The sequence below is a fragment of the Leptinotarsa decemlineata genome, unplaced genomic scaffold, assembly GCF_025532065.1.
Source record: "Leptinotarsa decemlineata unplaced genomic scaffold, Ldec_3_MD MMD2_tig00026314_RagTag_RagTag, whole genome shotgun sequence".
NCBI classification, from domain to species: Eukaryota; Metazoa; Arthropoda; class Insecta; order Coleoptera; family Chrysomelidae; genus Leptinotarsa; species Leptinotarsa decemlineata.
Genome location: NW_027412684.1, coordinates 3,094,066 through 3,113,913, shown reverse-complemented (window position 1 = coordinate 3,113,913; position 19,848 = coordinate 3,094,066). Strand labels below are relative to the sequence as shown.

Genomic DNA, 19,848 nt, shown 5'->3' with positions numbered 1-19,848 from the left:
AACTTATTGAAATCATGAACAAATTATCTCTTTTCTCCAACTACAATAACAAACACATGACATCACCGCGAAAGAATACAGTTGGGAATCGCCGGTAAAACTCTAGAACCGAACCCACTACAGATTTCTAGAAAGGACCGTTACCGATATAAGCACGGCTTCCCGACCCAAGAGGGCAGTTCAGAAAGTGAATCGAGCGGCTAAGCAAGAAATTCAAATAGTAGAAATAAATTAGGCGTTATTTGCTAAGTGTTGTAAATAAATTAGTTTGTGATCAGTGAAATATTGTTGGAAATAAATTTGTTTAGGACAGTTACTTTCTTCATTTGTCACAAGACACACAAGGAACGCAGCAAGGCAAGCAGCTGGAGGTGGATAGCAGGGTATGCAGCAGGCCGGTGGGCAGCATGGAGGAGGGCAGTAAGACGTTTTTTTAGTTTTTCTGCTTAGTTCACGTTGGTTCTGCACTGGGAATTTTATATCTGAGGGGGACTTCTCTGAAGGGGAAAAATAGAAATTGATGAATAAATAAATATTTTTAAGAAGAATTAAAATTCACATCGAATAAATGTTGTCCTCAAATATGCTGGTAGAGCAACGTGATGGCTATTCTCATTAAGTTCTACGAACTTTCAACGGGTAGATAAGTTTTATTGGACAACCAATCACTAGGTGAGCTCTGCGTACATTATCGTTTTTTATATTATAAATTTTTTGGAATTCTTATGTTCCTTTATATTCATCTCTCGTTTTTTTTTCGAAACTATTGATGTTACTCATCTCAGGTATAGGCTAGGATTCTTAATATGATAGACACGTAAGTGGTATGGTCGTTCAAATCAAGTAACTACTTAGTAATCAAAAATCACAAATGAATGCTATTTTCAATTAAACTTCATAATTATCGCATATATTTATTTCACTTCTTCACTATCTCTTGTATAGTCCCGTTATTTGCCCGAATTAATCCACAAAACTGATCTAATCTGCCTGTAACTTGACGACCAAATTCGAATATTCTTGTAAGTTGGAGAACGAAACTCGTTACAGTTACATGAATGTCACGTAATATTTTGTGATCACGTATCTATCTGTATCCCCAAACGCATGACACTGGGTGTGCGCTTCATGCTAATCTTATCTCCTATATTTACCGAATGAAACAAACGCTTATTTTCGTACATAACACTGCATGAGTACACCTAGTTTCTGTCATGAAGTGATAACGGAAAACAAATATGGAGCAAAACCGAAAAGAGTCACAAAAATTCACCTGTTATTTTTGCAATAAAACTATCGAAAATGAAACGGCCACGGTAAGTGAATCATATGTATGTATGAGGCAATTCTAGTTCGATAAAACTTCAGAACTCGAAAACGTATAATTCATCCAAATCACTAAAATATATTCCTGGAAATCATTATTTTCTAAGATTTCCCCCTTTCTGATGTTTTTATTTTGCTTAAGGTAGGCTAACTATATTGCATAAAAAATAAAAGTACTGATTGAAATATGAGGTGTATAACATAATTAACCTCAAACAGACAGTACTTCATTGCCTTTGATGATCAATAGTTATGTCTTTACGCATAAACGCTTGAGGAAGCTATTAGTTTTTTTAGTTTTTCTTCAACACGCTTTTATTTTAACACGATTTTATTAACTTCACCTGTATGTAGGTATGTATGTTTGTTTGTTAATGTCAGTTCGTTTGTTTGTAACTCTCCTTTTCATTTCATATTCATTCCAGTTTGAGAGAATTGCCGACATTATTGATCTATTCGCGGGCAGATGGCGCTGTACGTAACCTCCTTGATATAATTCGAACTCACTTTACATGTATTTCTTTATTTGAAAAAAATATTTTTTTGATAACACGCGTGCCTGCTGCATTATTTGTAACCCTCCTATGCGCCTCTGCTGCCTTGGGCTTGGTAGCTGATTTTCAGGCTCCCTCTCCGGAATCAGAAAATATCAATGATCATTTTTCTAAACAATATACGGCATACGGCTGATTGATCCCAAAGTTTAGATGAAATATATATAGTTTAAAAAGTCTAAAAAACACGCTTTTATAGCATACAAAACTAAAAAAAATAAAAATAAATATAGTTCAAAAAACTAAAAAACACGCTTTTGAAGAACATCGAACTGAAAAGTTAAAAATATTTTTTTAAATAAGCTTAAAACAATAACGAACGGAAAATACCAGTATTATTGTGAAAAAAGCGTGGGTGCTTTGTGCCATATTGTCGTTATCGTTATTGTTTTGAGCTTATTTAAAAAAATATTTTTAACTTTTCAGTTCGATGTTTTTTAAAAGCGTGTTATTTAATTTTTTAAACCATATTTATTTTTCATTTTTTTATAGTTCAATTGAAATTGCCAATAACTATCAGCTAGTGGCAAAGGTTTTCTCATTTACCTAAAGTGAGTAATACTTTAGCGAAATACCAATAACCATTTCAGAGCGATTTTTTGTTAGTTGAAGTAGTATAGAAATATTTTGAGAATTTTTTGATGATATAAGGGCATGTTGATGAAAATTATGAAGCAAAGATTGATATGACTTGATGGAAAATGCGAAGTAATTTTTTATTTCGGGTATTCATTAAAACGTTTGAAAAACTTACTCTCATCAATTATAATTCCAGATTAAACAGTAATCGAAACCATGAAAATGGAATTGAACAAAAATTTGAAAATTTTTGGACAGAAATTATGGGACTGTCAAAGGGGGTGATGAAAATGAAATTATCTAAAATCTCAAAAATCTCAAACCATGATAAAATTGACCAACTCTGAGAGACGAGGAAAAAAATATAGAACGTTAACATATTTGGGCCAAACTGGTATGAAGATTTCCGATTTCTTAAGAAAGCGTAAATGAGTGAATACAACTTTAAAAGCAATGATAACTTGACCATGCAAGTACTTCAACGTATATTACTCACCTTTTCCATACTCAGTCCCTATAGAACAATCATTATGTTATAAACATAAATTTATCAATTGTTTTTACCTATATTTTCACCTATTTTTATTAGCGAATTAATGTAGTTGAATCTAGCCTCAAATTAATTATCTGATGAGACCTAGGCAATAGTTAATATTTCTAGGGCATGAAATATAATTTGGAGTAATTTGTCAGTCCTGCTTGTATAGCGAATCATGCGTCATAGTGAAACTATAAGTACTAGTAAGTTTTCATTTCAACCAGAACCAAAAAACATTTATCCAGCCCCTATACAGAAATGCCTAGATTTTCTATGCAAAAAACTGTCCAGGAGATGCAGTTCAGAACTGAAGGATCTGGCGGGCAGGAATATATCATCTCTATACTGAGTGACAGGAATCTAAGGAACCTCAGACAATGGAAAAGATGATGAATGCACCAAACCTTGCTGTGGGAATACCAAAATTACTATCTCAATCAATAGAGAACAAACCTAAGATTATTATGCGAGTCAGACATAATGCAGAAACAAACATTTTTAACAAATTTTAATATGTGGAAGCCAGAAAAGCTCAATAACGCTTTCGGTTGTTAAGCTATTCAGAAAATAAAAATGTTTTATAGACAAAATTATTTCTCCTCCTCACCTGAAAAAACTTAATATAGGCCTCTTAAGTCACACTCTCTATATTTATACATGTGTTCGAATTTCAGGGACACACAGCCGTGTGTGGTAACGTTTTGGTACCTTGTCCTAATAAGTGTGGATCCTACATTCGAAGATTGGACCTTAGAAAGCACGACAGAGAATGTGTTAATAGAACTATGAAGTCTCCTCCAAGATTTTTCAAATCTAACGAATATGCTCTAATAGATGGACCAAATGTAACACAAGTTACATCATCCCTAGGTGAGTATTTTATTTGGGAAACACGAAAATCATTATAAATATGTATTCTCGTCTGCACACTCAGGGTAATCAACTATTCCACTAAGATATATTTATTTTTCTACGATCAACTCTGAAAATGTTATAATCCGTATAACTTAAAAAGTTGTAAATTCCAAACACATTAATTTAACTGTTCAAATTATTATTCATTCCATTCCATTTCCGCAATCTTATGTCAAACTGGAGAAAATAAATATTCTCGATTTCAATGGTTATACGGTTATCATAATTTTCAGTATCATCGAAATCTATTTCATGGTCGCCAAACTCCAAAAATATATGCAAATTACATATCTTTCCAAGCAATGAAAACTTTTACTGTCGAACAATCAGAAAGGCTATCAAAATTGTAAAACGACCAAGTAGTAGGTTAGGTCAGGCCCAAAGGCAGTGTATATTCGACCCCCCACCGCAACCCGTAACAGTTTATTGTGGATCACACCTATTCTGACTCGACCAAATAAACGCAGCTCATCAACTAAGCCGATTAGTTTGTATAATGAGTGATCTTTCAGGTCAGAAGAGTACGGCTCTGTCAAAAACGTGATTCGATCCCCAGCGGGGCAGGTACGAAGTATGTGCTCTGCTGTTTCATCATTTTCCAAACACAGGCGACACACACTGACGGCGACCTATGAAAAAGCCTGTTAGACATCGTATTTCATCCCTACTATAGTCCAACAACTGTTTGGTATCAGGTTTCGAAGGGTGAATAAACGCCTTGGAGTGAGCCAATCCTGGAAGATTGTGCCAGAAGTTCATAAATCTTCTTGTCATCCAGGTGTTCAATATTTGTTTGGCAAAGCCTGAAGCGATGCCAATGACAGGTTCTGGTCCGATAAAGCTGCTTGCAGCACCATCCTTTGCAAGGGAGTCAGCAACCTCATTGCCTTCCAGGCCAGTATGTCCAGGAATCCAGACCAGAGACAATCTGTTAAGTCTTTCTATCGAGGAGTGTCGAGACAGCACAGGTAATCGGACCAACACAGGTAGTCGGTTCATTATACCTGAATTATCATGTGCTAAGTTTTGCTTCCGGGGTTGTGCGGTCTGTTTGATTTGGTGGAGTGATAAGATGGATCTCCATGTTGCTGGTAATCTTTGCGTGTCATCCCTATTATTAATACTACTACGTTGTTTTTCAATTTCGATAGCCTATCTGGCTATTCGAAAGTAAAAGTTTTCATTGCTAGCTGGTGTTTATATGTTCTCGAAATGGATGTTGTGTTCTGTCGCCAATACGTGTTGGAAGAGAGAAGATGTGATGACTTTTCCCTTCACTGATGATTTGTATTCATCCTTGCGTATGTTGAGGATGTAGGTCTTGTCACAGTCTTGACAAGGTTTTTTGTAAACTCCTTAGGACTCCAGTCGTATCTGATCATTTGGATTACAGAGCATGGACCTCATTGTACGTTCTGGTATGAATAATGTTGCTATTCTGTGTTGGCGGAGAAAACTGCTGATTTTGTCTCTGGTTCAAGAATACGAGTTGACTAAAATCAACTCGTATTCTTCTTCTTAGATTTGTTGGAAAAAATATGAATCTTTCAAAAAAAAAGGGCCGGACAAAAATTTGGGGTGGGTCAGGATCCACTTAGGCCCGTCCATAGCAGCACCACTGATAACTGCTCCAGAATAATGCTCGCTTCTATCCGAGGGATGAAGAGATGCGCAATGCTACGTCCTTTTCTATCATACGGTACATTTTGTTCAGACCTCTTTGTCGCTCGCATCAAAATTTCGCATTTTGAAGTTCGCCAACCGTCACTCGAGCCAATTTTTTCGGAGACAACTCTTTATAATTCGCAGCATAACAAAGCTAAATTTTATATAAGAATTATTCATTAAACAGTAATGAAAAGAAATAAACAACCCAAGTTTTCAATTGGCCTTATGCTTTCGATTGGTATAAAGTTTGTAATGTTGTAATGTGTAATGTTTAAAGAGAAATAATTTATAAACTTTTAGGCTCTTCCATTGGGACAATTGGACTTTGGTTTCAATGTCATAACCTTATACCCATGATTCGTCACCAGTTATGACACTTCTAAAAAAATTTGGATCACCGTTGACGTCATTCAATAATTCCTGAGTGATGCTCATGCGACGTTTTTTTTTAATCAAAATTCAGTAATTTTGGAATAAACTTGGAATGCCACTCGCTTCATTCCCAAAATTTCTGAAAAAATTGCATTAGCTAACTTATATGCCGACATTCTCAGGAACTTCTCTAAGAGTGATTCAGAGATTATCCATAACAATTTTTCTCACTTTCTCAACATTTTCATCGGTTGTTAATGTGCTGGGGCGTCCAGGGCGAATGTCACCATTCATATATTTTTTACCTTCTGTGAAAAACGTGTACCACTTGTAAACATTTTTGTGACTCAGAGTACTACCAGCGTATGCCACTGTCAACATTTCAAGTGTGTTTTAGCCCTTGATTCCATTTTGTACACAACATTTGATGCACATTCTTTGATCCATATTGTCGATAGCTGGCATGCAAAACACATTTAACTTTTATGCCTCTCACCAACAAAGTGAACATGCCAAACATCTGAAACTGTAAACATATGTTCGAGATGAGTGTAATATACAAAAATAAATGTAATCGAATGTACGTAGCCCGGGAAATTCGAACATTCACTTCATTTTTTGAACAGTCCATGTATATCAAATATTTTTCATTCTAGTATTTTTCCAAAGCTTCTTCAAATCTGGTCATTTGGATTATTTTAAATTTCGCAAAGTATATTTTCAACAATTTTCCTACGGAAAGTTGTTTCCGAAAATTAATGAATTGTCTTTTGTTCTGACTATTATTTATGACTTACCACTTGTTGCTAGTATTCTATGTTTTCAATTATGTTCCATTTCGTAGGTAGAAATGGCATGACAAAAACTGATTCTCGAGTCCAAGAAGAAATTCACAAGCTCTCTAGAAAACTTTCAGACCTCGAAATACACGTCGCAAAATCACAAGTCACTAACCAAACCTATGAGACTCTTAAAAACAATTTGATGCAACAAAACCTAGACCTAGAGAAATTGAAATACCAGTCCAAAGTATCCTTTGATTGGAAGAATAATACCGAAATAGCTCTGAATAATATTAAACAATCCCTTTCTTCGATCCAGCATTCAAAAAGGGAAACTGACTCGAATGTTGCAGGTCTACAGAATCGATTGGGCATTCTGAAAAGAATGTTGGATCAAGTGAACTACCTCAAAGACTCTTTTTTCAGGGAACAAGCGTTCAATAGGCAAGTGGATGCGAATTTTGAACAGAACATAAACGACGTAAAGAGTCACTTTTCTCAAGAAAACGCACTTACTTTAGCCATTTTGAATGACGTCAAAGACACTACTGAAACTTTTCGAGAAGAAATCAGTAAACTCAAAAATGGTTTAGACGAACACACCGCTAAATTCACGAATATTATTTTCGATCTGAGAGCCGCTAGTCAAATTGCCTCAGAAGCATTAGAGAAGCTTGAAATTCATGAAAGAGAATGTCAGGAAATGAAAAAGGAGTTGAATCAATTGAAGTTGGATGTAGAAATACTTGAGGGGCTGTCTTGTTCGAATGAACTCACTAGTAGACCAGGAAGACTACTTTGGAAGGTAACAGATGTCGAAACGAAAATGATGAAAGCTAAGGAATTTGGAAGTGTAGCGAAAAGCCCAATATTTTATTCGCACGATTATGGTTATAGAATTAGGGTAAGCGATGAGTACAAGGCAAAGGGGGAGACACAAATAACTCAATTGGTAACATTTTAGACTTTTTACAGATAGAAACAAATAATACGCTGCATTCAGAGTTTGTTTCCATGTTCATATTGGTTTGTGTTTTTTATCAAATAGCGGTATTATACAGTGTGTAACAACGAAAACTCAACAGAGCCGTTTTTGAATATAGAAAGTAAGATTTTTTAAAAAAAGCTTAAAGGGGGACACCTTTTGGAATAATCAGATTTTTTGTAGTACGCACCCCCTCGGAGGGGTGCGTCCAACGACCCTTATTTAAATAGGGAAAGTAGGTCGAGTGGCACCTTTACAACTCTGTTAAAAGAAAAATTTTGTTATGATTAGTTTTCGAGATAATTTGAAGTTGAAATTGCCATGTTAATAATACATTAGACAGACCACTCGGTAACTTGTATGCCTAAATGAAAAACATTTCGAGCAATTCTTCTTATCAGTTTTTTGTTAAATAAAATCCCTTTTTTAAAATCAATACCCACTCCGCCTCTTCCAGTTTTCATTAGTACATCGTTCGATTGTTTTATTTAAACGTGTCATGTATTGTTATTTGTTTAAAAATGCCTTACACTACTGCTGAAGGGGTTTTAGTTATTGCTTTATTTTTTGGCAACGACCAAAATGCTAATAGAACATCAATTTTATTTAACGAGCAAAACCCTGGTAAACACCTAAGCAGAAATCACGTTCGGGATTTGGTCACAAAATTCAGGGACACAGGTTCGGTTTTAAATAAGAAAAGAAATGTTCAGAGAAGGGTAGTGAATGACGATAATGCGATTGGAGTGATTGGTCAAGTCATCGCCAATCCCACGTTAAGTACCAGAGGTTTATCAGCAATGGTCAGAATAAGCCATATGAGCGCATGGAGAATCCTTAAAAACCACAAATTCCATCCTAACAAAATTAAACTTGTCCATGACAGGAGTTTTGTGAGGGCATGAGTGAGAGTTTAATGAAAAAATCCCGAGCTGATTTATAACATCTGTTTTTCGGACGAAAGCTCATTTTATTTAAATGGTTGCGTGAACCGGCACAATTGCCGTTATTGGTCGGATGAAAATCCAAGACAATACGCAGAAATACATACCCAACATCCCCAAAGTTGAATGTCTGGGCCGGAATATTAGGCAATCATATTATAGGACCATTTTTATTGATGGAAATTTAACCGGTGATTCTTATTTACAACTTCTTGAAGAGGCAATACAACCTCGTATAGTTGAAATAATTGAACAGGATCCAAGATGTCAAGATGAATGTATCCATTTTCAACAAGACGGTGCATCACCCCATTATGCCCAGCAGGTTCGAAATTTTTTGAATAATAATTTTGAAGGACAATGGGTTGGCAGAAGAGGTCCAATTGAATGGCCAGCACGATCACCAGATTTAACACCACTGGACTACTTTTTGTGGGGATAATTAAAGTCTAAAGTTTATGCTACACAGCCAGCCAATTTGGATGAATTACGTTGTAGAATTATTGATGAATGCCGAGCTATAACTCCTGAGATGTTGAATAATGTAAGAGCAAAATTCGAACAAAATCCTTATGGAGCAAAATGACGCACATTTTGAACATTCACTCTAAATTTCCTAATGTGAGTTACCCTTATTAGGTGTGACTTTTTTTGTGTGTGCTTTAAAAACAATTATTGGGATTTATTTACCCTATAACAGTTTTTTGAACTTTTCTGTATCATCAGCATTCAAGGAAATCAGCAGGTTGTATTCGTTGTGTAGGTAAGTTTTTAGTATGATTCACTTTTTTATCGGAAGCATAAAAATCCACGTCAAAAGGCAACCTTCATAAGGAGGTGCCACTCAATTTACCTAAAATGTAAGGGTGATAACCAACCCCATCCCCCGATAAAATAAATAATAATTCTTACTTTTTTACGAAATCAAATGGACACGTATTAACAGGTTGTCATAAAAAGTAAAAAATTTTTTTATGAAAGTTCTGAACGTAAATTGTACCTTAAAAATAATTTGATTTATTTTAAAAAGAGTCGAACTTAATTAAAAATACATTTAAATCTTCAAATTATCTCGAAAACTAATCGTTACAAAAATTTTCTTTCAACAGAGATGTAAAGGTATTCGAAAGACCTATAAAACAAGGTGCCACTCGACCTACTTTCCCTATGTAAATAAGGGTCGTCGGACGTACCCCTCCGAGAGAGTGCGTACTACAAAAAATCTGATTAGTCTGAAAGGTGTCCCCCTTTAATTAGAAATCGTCATGTCTGAGCTTTTTTCAAAAATCTTTCTTTTTATATTCAAAAACGGCTCTGTTAAGTTTTAGTTGTTACACACTGTATAAGAACCAAATTTTCTTCAAGTATATAGAGAAGTTGTCACTAAATATATTGAAAGTTGGCATCAACTAGTATGCAAGTGCGCATGTTGAGTCTTGACATTGACAATCTTGAAATTGTTACTCTCAATTATTTTCTATAAATAAACGATCCTTTGATCAAATGAAGACGTTTCTAGCATTCAAAGGGATTATTTTTGTTGATTTTGTTATGTCGTAGGATTATTTATATTACTCATTGCACAATAGTTGAACCTCCAATATTATCTCTTGTAGGAAATCTGAAATATATTTCGTTTCAGGTCCTGATGTATATGAATGGGCTGAAGAAATGGAAAGATAGATATGCACTGTTATGCATTCATGTACTCAAAGGAGAGTACGATATGCTATTGAGGTGGCCGTGTCATATCGAAGGAACTATCACAATAAGAGATTTGAAAGACTTAGACAAGGTAGAACATCTTAGGATCTTTTAAAAATATCTATAGAAATATCTATCGCTTCTAGAAATAAATAGTGAGAAATCCGGCTCTGGGAAGAATAGTTGCTCATATTTTCTGTCTGAAATCCATATTTTTGGAAAATATTTTTATATTAACTACATATTTTTCAGAAAATGAAAATGAATGAACTCATATTCATATGTTATATAATGTCGTTAATTTCATTAAAATTGTTTATCAATACGAAGATCTGTGTTGCTTAAGTAGGGACGGGGAAATATAAAATTTTAATGAAGAATCAAAAATGGGGTTTTTTCATTTATATTTCTATTTTGAGATCCACATCATCATTGAATATATGTTAAAAATTCGGGGAAGAAAGGTATTGGAATATTCGGAGATATCTACAAAAATGAACATTTTCATTTCAATTTTCAATACCCCGTATCTCCGAATCTATTCTAGCATATATTTTTTAATGCATCTTTTGTGGAGGAGTCAATGCTCCTATAACTGTCTTTTGGGTGTATAACCTTCCACAATCTGGAAATTAAACGGTTGAATTAATGAAAGAATGTATTGACAATATACCTTGTTCCTGTAGAAATAAAATGGATCGTATCTGGCTAAAACGAAAGAATAAAAATGGAAATATGAACCTTAACTGATATAAAGCTGTTTGCAATTGGGGCGTTGTTCAAAAGTGATTTTTTTTGAGTTTTCTGAACAGAATTGGATTTTTTCGAAACTAACTAATTGGACTTTTCAGTGGTTTATATTGAGCAATATCATTTTGCCGTGAATTTTTCATTTCGCCCTTTATTACACCTCACCAGATTCTTTTCTGGTTTAGCTTCATTTATTTTTTAGATTGTGCATGGTTATGAACCCAAAAGAAAGTAAAAAGTTCTGAACATAGGAACTATTCCCCCAAAATCTCCCAAAAATATTTCTCACTGAAATTATTATCAGAATACGCGTGATATATTTCTATTCTTGCACCATTTATCAACATTTGTACAAAGTTGGGTTAATCTCATTTGTCCTGCCGAGATTTTTTGACAAAACAAAAGAGCTGAGAAGTGGCAGAGTGTACGGTAGATGGCACATTAGACGTTTCTTAATGAAGATCATATTCATATTCGGACAATCTCTACCCAACTTAAATATTTACGACAATGCGGTGTTACCACTTCCATTAGAAACGCAACTTTGATTTTTCAAATGGAATACCCTGTATATAATATTATATTTGGAATCTACAACAATTACCCGGCAACTTATCTTGATATTTTCCTATACCAATCTGTTATTTTTTTTAAAATATGAATTAATTTCAAATTTTTTCTTCGGAAATCATGACGTCTAAAAATGCTGATATCTTTGAGTTGAGAAATACTATGGTACTGAAATTTGGTTTGGAGTTTGGTGAAATTCAGAGGTTTTCCACACTTCAACGTAATCTCTGTTACAGGGTGGTAAAAAAACCAGTTTTTCGTTTGCTTGAAAGTTGAGTATTTCTAATGTAATGTAATGTATCATTACAGATCAAGAAAGGCATTAAAATTTATTGTCTTCCTATGATATGATGCGTATACCCAACTAGTCAACTTTAGGACTTATGAGCTTTTATTTGTGAAAATGTCCCTTCATAATGTTTTTCCCATTCGGTATTTTGTAAGCAGGCCATGATTACTATTTGACAGTAACGTTGTGACATTCTCCTAATATTGACATTTTCGTCATTTCTGAAGTTTCAAATACCTCCAAAACGATGAAACAAAACTATTCAAACGAAGTTTGAAATTTGTTTATTATTTTTGGACAGTGTGATAAAATTATCACTAGAACATGAAGAAAGTTCAACAAAAGGTATCCGAATCTGCCGCTAAGGAACCTCAAGAAATTTATGCGAGTTTAGAACAATTTCAATATGTTTGGATAAATTAATAAAAACATAAAAGAACTTGAAAGTGGAAATATTGATGTATGATATTGATATTATGAAAAAGTAAAACAATCATGTGGAACATTTCAAAATATCGCTGGCCGTTCACTTCCAAGCACTTCAAAATGTGAGTGTTGAATGCTTTCGTCGAATGTTTGAAAATCCTTTCTAACAATTCATTTTTCGACTGCACGGGTGTTTTGTAAACGTTTTTCTTCAAACATTCCCCACAGAGACGGTAGCCTGGTGGGTTGACATGGGTGGTTTGTTCCACTCAAACGACCGCTGTGTGAATCGCTGGTTCGAACCGCAAGGCCGAGCGATCGATTTTCTTTTCCTATCGTCCAACCCATGTTAGTAGTCACATGTTGAAAGATAGGACCTCGTTAGTCCTTAGTTCCCACAAGTTTCGACTTTTGAGAGTTGTCGTTCGAAGGGGAGCGACTACTGGTTAAAGTAAAAACAGATATTTTTTAAATAATTAAAATTCTTATGAATTAAGATCGGGTGAACTCGCTGGACAATTCTATAGTCCCAAACACCTTATCCACCGATCGTCAAAAAGTATGTTCAGTTCTGCGCTCACTTCTCTTGTACAATGTACAGGAACTCCGTCTAGTTGATACCAACATTTTCGATATGCTTCGAGTGGTAGATTATCGACGAATCGCTCTACAGTATTCTATCTGTTTAAAAAAAAATCTGTTTGAAAATCTGTTTTTAAATTAACCAGCTGTCGCACCCCTACGAACGACAACTCTCAAAAGTCGAAACTTGTGCGAGCTAAGGACTAACGAGGTCTTACCTTTTAAAGTGTGATTCCTAACATAGTTTGCACGATAGCAAGTGAAAATTGAACGTACAGCCTGGGGCTTGAACCAGTGATCAACACAGCGGTCGATTTGGGTGAGTGAACAAAGAACCCACTTCGAATCGACCGGCTACCGTCCGTCCTCCCCAAAATATTCACGTAACTTCTGGATGTTAATGATTCCTCGTATATCGTATACCTCAATTTGTTGTCCATTAACATGCAGGAGACATTAAAACAAAATTTTTCTTGAAATCCAGCTTTTTTTGTTACGTGAGAATTTTACTGGACCAATAATGACAATTTTTCTATTGAAAATTTCTTCTCTCAAAAATTTCGATTCATCGGTCCAAATGATTAAAAAAAAATGGATCTTCCTGAATGCGTATCAACAACATTTAACAAAATTCAACTCTCTGTTGAGGGTCTCGAGGCTTCATTGTTTGAATTTAAGTGAATTTATAATCATGCATTTTATGTTTTCGCAAGATTCTTTCAACCGATGAATATTTTATACCCAAATCTTCTTCAGCACTTCTTATCGATGACTCAGGAAATACGTGAAAATATGCTAAGACATAAATCTGATTGTCTTCAGAAGTCGATACAAGTTTCTTGATCATTTCGAAGTTGATCCAAATGCATTGAAATTGTTCTGAATTCGTATAAGTTACTTGAGCTCAATTTGCGATAGATTCGGATACCTTTCGATGAAATTTCTACATGTCCTGCTGATAATTTCATCACACTATTCAAAAAAAAAAATAACAGATTCAAAAGAACTTCATTTCAATATTTCTGTTCCATCATTTTGAAGGTATTTGAAACTTCTGAAGTGACGAAAATGTCAAATAGTAATCATGGCCTGCTTACAAAATAAACAATGGGAATATCATTCTGAAGGGACATTTTCACAAATAAATGCTCATAAGTCCGAACCTTGACCAGTTAGTTATAAGTATGATATACATAGAAAGAACTCAAATTCTAACAGCTTTCTGATTTTGTAATAATACACAGAGAGTTCCATTTGAAATGATCAACTTTCAGTCACTTTTTCAAGCAAACGAAAATACTATACTTTTTTACCACCCTGTAGTAAAATAGAGGAGATTACGCTGAAGTGTGGAAAGTCTTCAAGTATCACCTAACTCCAAACTAAATTTTGGTACCATAGTATTCCTTAAATCAAAGATATCAGCAATTTTAGAGGTCATGCTTTCCGAAGAAAAAAATTAAATCTAATTCATATAAGGAAAACGGTATATGAAAAAATCAAGAAAAGTTGTAGGGTAATTGTTGTAGATTCTAAAAATAATATTATATACAAGGTGTTCCATTTAAAAATTCAACGCTGCTACTACCACCGTGAATCGGCCTGTATATAATAAATTACTTATTGAAGCTCCACTTTTACATGTGCCATCCAGATGAGCAAACAAACATTTGCTGGATGGATTGCCAAACCTTGACTTCACCATTATTATTCATACTTGGAACTGTTTAGAACCTTTGGTGTAGTAAAGAATATTACTGGAGTTTTTTCCCAACACCAAACAGTTACTTATGATGCACTGTTTGGAACCTTTGGTGTAGTAAGAGGAAGATTAATCTTCCTCTTTGAAGATGATCACTTGGTGATCGAAACACGTGTCGAGGTGTTAAAAATAACGATTTGGTGTTGGGAAAAACTCCAGTAATATTCACCGAACAGTTATTTTTAACACCTCGACAAGTGTTTCGTTCACCAAGATCAAAATTCCTCTCGAAGATGATCAGTAATATTCATTATTATTTATCGTTAAGTTGTTTTAATACTTTATTTATATTTCTGTATTTTGCAGCCCAAACCATTCTCGAAATACATCAACGCAAAAAGACATGCAGGTGATGAAGAGAGTGAGGAACCTCAAGAGTCGTCTTCATCATATATCTTCATTCCACATTCAACTCTACTGAAGTCAGGTCACTTGCAAGAAGATACTCTCTTTATTGATGTCAAGATACAGCAGAATGGAAAACAAGAAACCAGTTTGTGAAATGGTTGAATACTTTTTTGTACCTGATATTCATCGATATACTTCCATTACGCTATTTATTTATGTATATATTGTTAGAAAATTGATAAAGTGAAATTATAAACGTAAAGATCCATATAAACAATTCCAAGCATCATTTCACAGATGACCCAGCACCTACTCAGATGCTGATGAAACACCTGAAAAACACCACCATGTTGACGTATTACTGATGTATTAACTATCCGATTATGCCCTTTATCAAAACAATAAAATTACTAAAATGCGGTTGAACCATACGTTATATTTATAGTCGTGGTAGTGTTGAAGCTAAATTTATTTAATAGTTTCAAATTCTCAATAGTATTTTTTACCGAAAACCATTCTTCAATTAGTTTATTAACAGGCAGAACAAAAATTATTCAAAATTATCAAAGAATTCTAAGATGTAAATTGATGAATGTAGCCGTTACTACGTGGTAGAAAATCATTATGAAAAATGAGAATTGGAACTTTATACATGCTTTATTCTAAGAGGGTTTATGTATTTCATGAATGATTTTATTTTATATTAAAACGAACAATATTTTGCTAAGAATGGGACAATTGGGGAAAGGTTGGTATTTATTTCTCCTTCATTTTATATTGCGATTTCCAAAGTTTCGTATGATATTTAAAATTAATGATTTTCATATTGGCAAGCTCTATGCAATAAACTATTCATTGACCATACAAATGCGACACATTAGATGTTTCTGGAGAACCAGACAACGGATCACTTTCAAAATTTAACGAATGGCATATTCGAACATTCTCTACCCAACTAAAATATTTTGCGATGTTGCCACTTCCATTAGAAAGTAGTGGCAACTTTGATTTTTCAAATGGAACACCCTATATAAAATATTATTTTTGGAATTTACAACAATTACCCGACAACTTTTTTCGATATTTCCCTATACCTATCTGGAAACATGGAAAAATCAAATGGATAAAAATGGAGAGAAAGATACAGTACAGCAAAAGAGACGTTGCCAACATCTATCTTAAAGTGGTTCATACACAACTGTTGTGTAAACTGCACTACATTGAATTTCAAGTCCTAGACTCGGATATTCGTGATAAAGTCAATGGTATCATACATAAGAAGTTTTTAACCCAGAGAAGGAAATTAGATGTTTTAATTCGGAGCAAGCCACCGAAGAAAAAGAAAAAGGCCAAAGACAGTGAACTATTTTCACATCATAGGTTCTTTGACAGATTTGTCAATGTCAGGAACACTAGTTTCACAGAATAGGAAACTCATCTATTAAAAAAAGGTCTCAATTACAATATTAAACCTAACATAAATTCAACAAATTTAGAAGTTTTGGGAATTGATACAGATATCGCGTTGATGGGGACTTGCTAGGCCAATAAACATATTGCTGCAGAAATTTTAAAATCTGTAAAGATGCATAAAGGTAGGTTCAATCCGGAATTGAAACTAGGGAAATCCATAAAAGTGAAATCGGCAGAAGATAACATAGTTTTTATGCGAGCTGATAAAGGAAAAACGGTCATAGCCATGAACAAAGAAGAATACTTGGAGAAGACTTTAGACTTTCTAAATGCTGGCATGTACGATAGTCTCAGAAACGACCCTACCCATTTATATTAGAAAGAAGTCAAGGAAACTTTTAAAAATATTCATTGTGTCATGGATGAAAAGGAAAAATTCCTATCGTTAGTCATGAACACACAACCACCGAAATTGTATTCATTGGTTGAATTACACAAAAATAACTACCCGATAAGACCGGCCGTTTCTTTCGTCACAGCTCCTTCAGTTAAAATATCCGAAAAACTCATTGCAATTATTCAAAACCACACCAATTTCGAATCAAAATTAAGTTTGAAGAATTCATACCATTTGATCAATGAAATTCAAGATATTACTCTCCCGGATAATGCCAAATTGATTTCATTCGATGCAGAGAATCTGTTTCCCAGTATCTCTCCGAATAAAACGATTACTTTGGTGGAGAATCTATTGGACAAAAACTCTATCAATCCAGTAGTGAAAAATGAAATATTAGACTTGCTTACGGTATGTTTGTCACAGAATTACTTCCAATTCAATGACTGGTTTTACTCATCTTGCAAAGGTCTCATAATGGGAAACCCACTTAGTCCTATTCTGGCAGAGACTTTCATGAACGATTTGGAGAGAAGAATACACAGTTACCCACTGGTAAGAAGTTTCCTGTATTGGTATAGATATGTGAATGTATGTTTCACGGGAACGAACAGACAGTTGACAAACTTTTTGAAGTTCATAAATTCTCTTCACCCAGCTATCACATTCACAGTGGAGATGGAACAGGACGAATCTATACATTTTCTGGATTTGACGATAGCAAAAGTTAACAACAAACATGATTTTTCAATTTATCGTAAACCGGCACATACAGATATTATCATTCATAATTCGTCCACTCACCCATATCAGCATAATGTAGCAGCTTTCAACAGTATGATCCACAGACTGATAAATGTACCCTTGTCAGAAGCGAATTTCAATAAAGAACTGAATATAATAAAGCAAATAGCCGTCAACAATGATTATGATAGTGGTCTGATACATTCATTATTATCAAAGAAGTTATACAGTCAAGCTCTGAAAGAAGTTTACCCAATTCGAAGAGAAGAGGATAAAAGTTATATAACCTTAACCTACTTAGGCCAACCCACTACAAATATTTCAGATTTTCTGCACAGCAAAGGTGTAAATACTGCTTTCAAAACCAACAACAACTTGAGCATGCACATTAAAAATAACAAAGATAAAAGTTCAGTTTCAGAAAAATCAGGAGTGTATAAATTATCGTGTGGGTCATGTCCGATGTTTTATATAGGTCAAACTGGAAGAACGTTCAAAACCCGCATAAAGGAATACACATATAGTTTTCAGAACGGAAAAGTAAATTCCACATATGCCAGTCATCTAATCTCAGAGGGACACAATACAATATGGCGGAAAGAACAGGTGTCCTGTCAAGTGCTCTCAGAGAAATTGAAAGTTACATATGTAAACATTGCTCTAAAAAAGTTGTTAATAAAATTAAGTGCAAAAAGTGTGAAGAATATTTACATCCAGCATGTTTCAAGCAGTCTGGGGAACAAAAAAAGGCTGACTGTAAACATGAAACTGACCAACCTAGTGAAGAATTGGCTCATCTATCTGAAGAAGCTTATCTTAAAGAAGAAAATAAATTACTAAGACAAATCATACTAGATAAAGACATAATCATTGTCGACAAAGAACAGGTGATAAGTCTGCTATAGGAGAAAATTGCCTTCATGGAAGAAAAACTTGCCATAAATCAAATGAAACATCAAACGCCAGTCTCCACAAAAAGCAGTAGATATGCGGATGAAACAAAAACAAACAAGTCACTCAAAAAAAGTGAGTATACAAAACAACACCTTGAAATTGATGATAAGTCTAAAATGGGGGAAAACACCAACATACAGGATGGCACACCTAAAAACAAAACACCCAAAGATAAAATCCCAATATTGGAACTGGAAAAAGAAAAGGAAAATATAAATCCAACATTGGAACTGGAAAACAAACAAAGAAAGATAATGACTAAGATTATTAATTTAAATAATGATGATGGGAACGCAGAGGAAGGCTTTGAAGAGGCTAAAACAAAAACAAAAAAAAAATATATAAAAAAAATAAATAAAACAAATGTTGGCTGTGGTAATGGAGACAGTAATTTTCACGGAAAACAGGATAAACCGAATAAAATTTGGTTATTTGTGACAAGAGTTCCAGATGATATTGAGGAGAAAACATTAAAAACTTCATTGAAACAAATTTAAAGCTAGAACAGGACTCGAGTCTACTAGAAGTTGAAGTTAAAAAGCTATCAACATTCAATACAAGACGCAACAATCAATCGTTCATGGTTGGTGCAGATCCTCTTTTAAAAGAAAAACTCTATGATCCGTGTTTCTGGCCGAGATATATAGGATTTGAACGTTTTGACTTCAGAAGGGGCAGACATTTCCTTAGCAATGAAGAAGTGGTGGTAGCAGAAAAAAGGCCATTGTCTTTTTTAGATCGCAAACCAAAATAGTGGACACAAAATACTATATCCTTCTTTCAAACATTAGTGGACTAACACAATATAAAATTGACAAACTAATATCGGACTATTGCAATATGGACCTGAAATTTATCTGCATAACTGAGACCTGGTTGACAAACAGCGACATTTTGAGTTTTAACTTTCCTTATTATCAGCTGGTAAATGTATTTGGTAGATCCAGATACAATCGAGGTGGAGTTGCCATTTGGGCCAAAAATGATATTAATGTAGAGTCACTTTCTTTTCAAGAGTATTGCATTGAAAAAGATATTGAAATTTGTGGTTTGAAATGGATCAGGAAAACACAAATATTCATAATTATTTCTTGTTATAGGTCACCTAAAGGCCACTTTGATACATTTTTTGAAAACCTCATAATGATTATGGAAACTGTATGTAAGAACAGGAGTTGCGTATTTTTGTGTGGTGACTTCAATATAAATTCTATGACGACACATCACTATCTAAAATTTACTCATC

General features: G+C 34.3%; 1 protein-coding gene across 1 annotated transcript; it reads left to right on the top strand.

Moving 5' to 3' along the window:
- The first annotated feature begins 1,161 nt into the window (after positions 1-1,161).
- Positions 1,162-15,371, top strand: Traf-like (TNF-receptor-associated factor-like). The gene is made up of 5 exons (XM_023157611.2): positions 1,162-1,316; positions 3,672-3,867; positions 6,797-7,638; positions 10,306-10,458; positions 15,053-15,371. The coding sequence occupies exons 1-5, from the start codon at positions 1,239-1,241 to the stop codon at positions 15,245-15,247; spliced, it is 1,464 nt and encodes a 487-aa protein (XP_023013379.2). The 5' UTR covers positions 1,162-1,238; the 3' UTR covers positions 15,248-15,371.
- Positions 15,372-19,848: the final 4,477 nt, after the last annotated feature.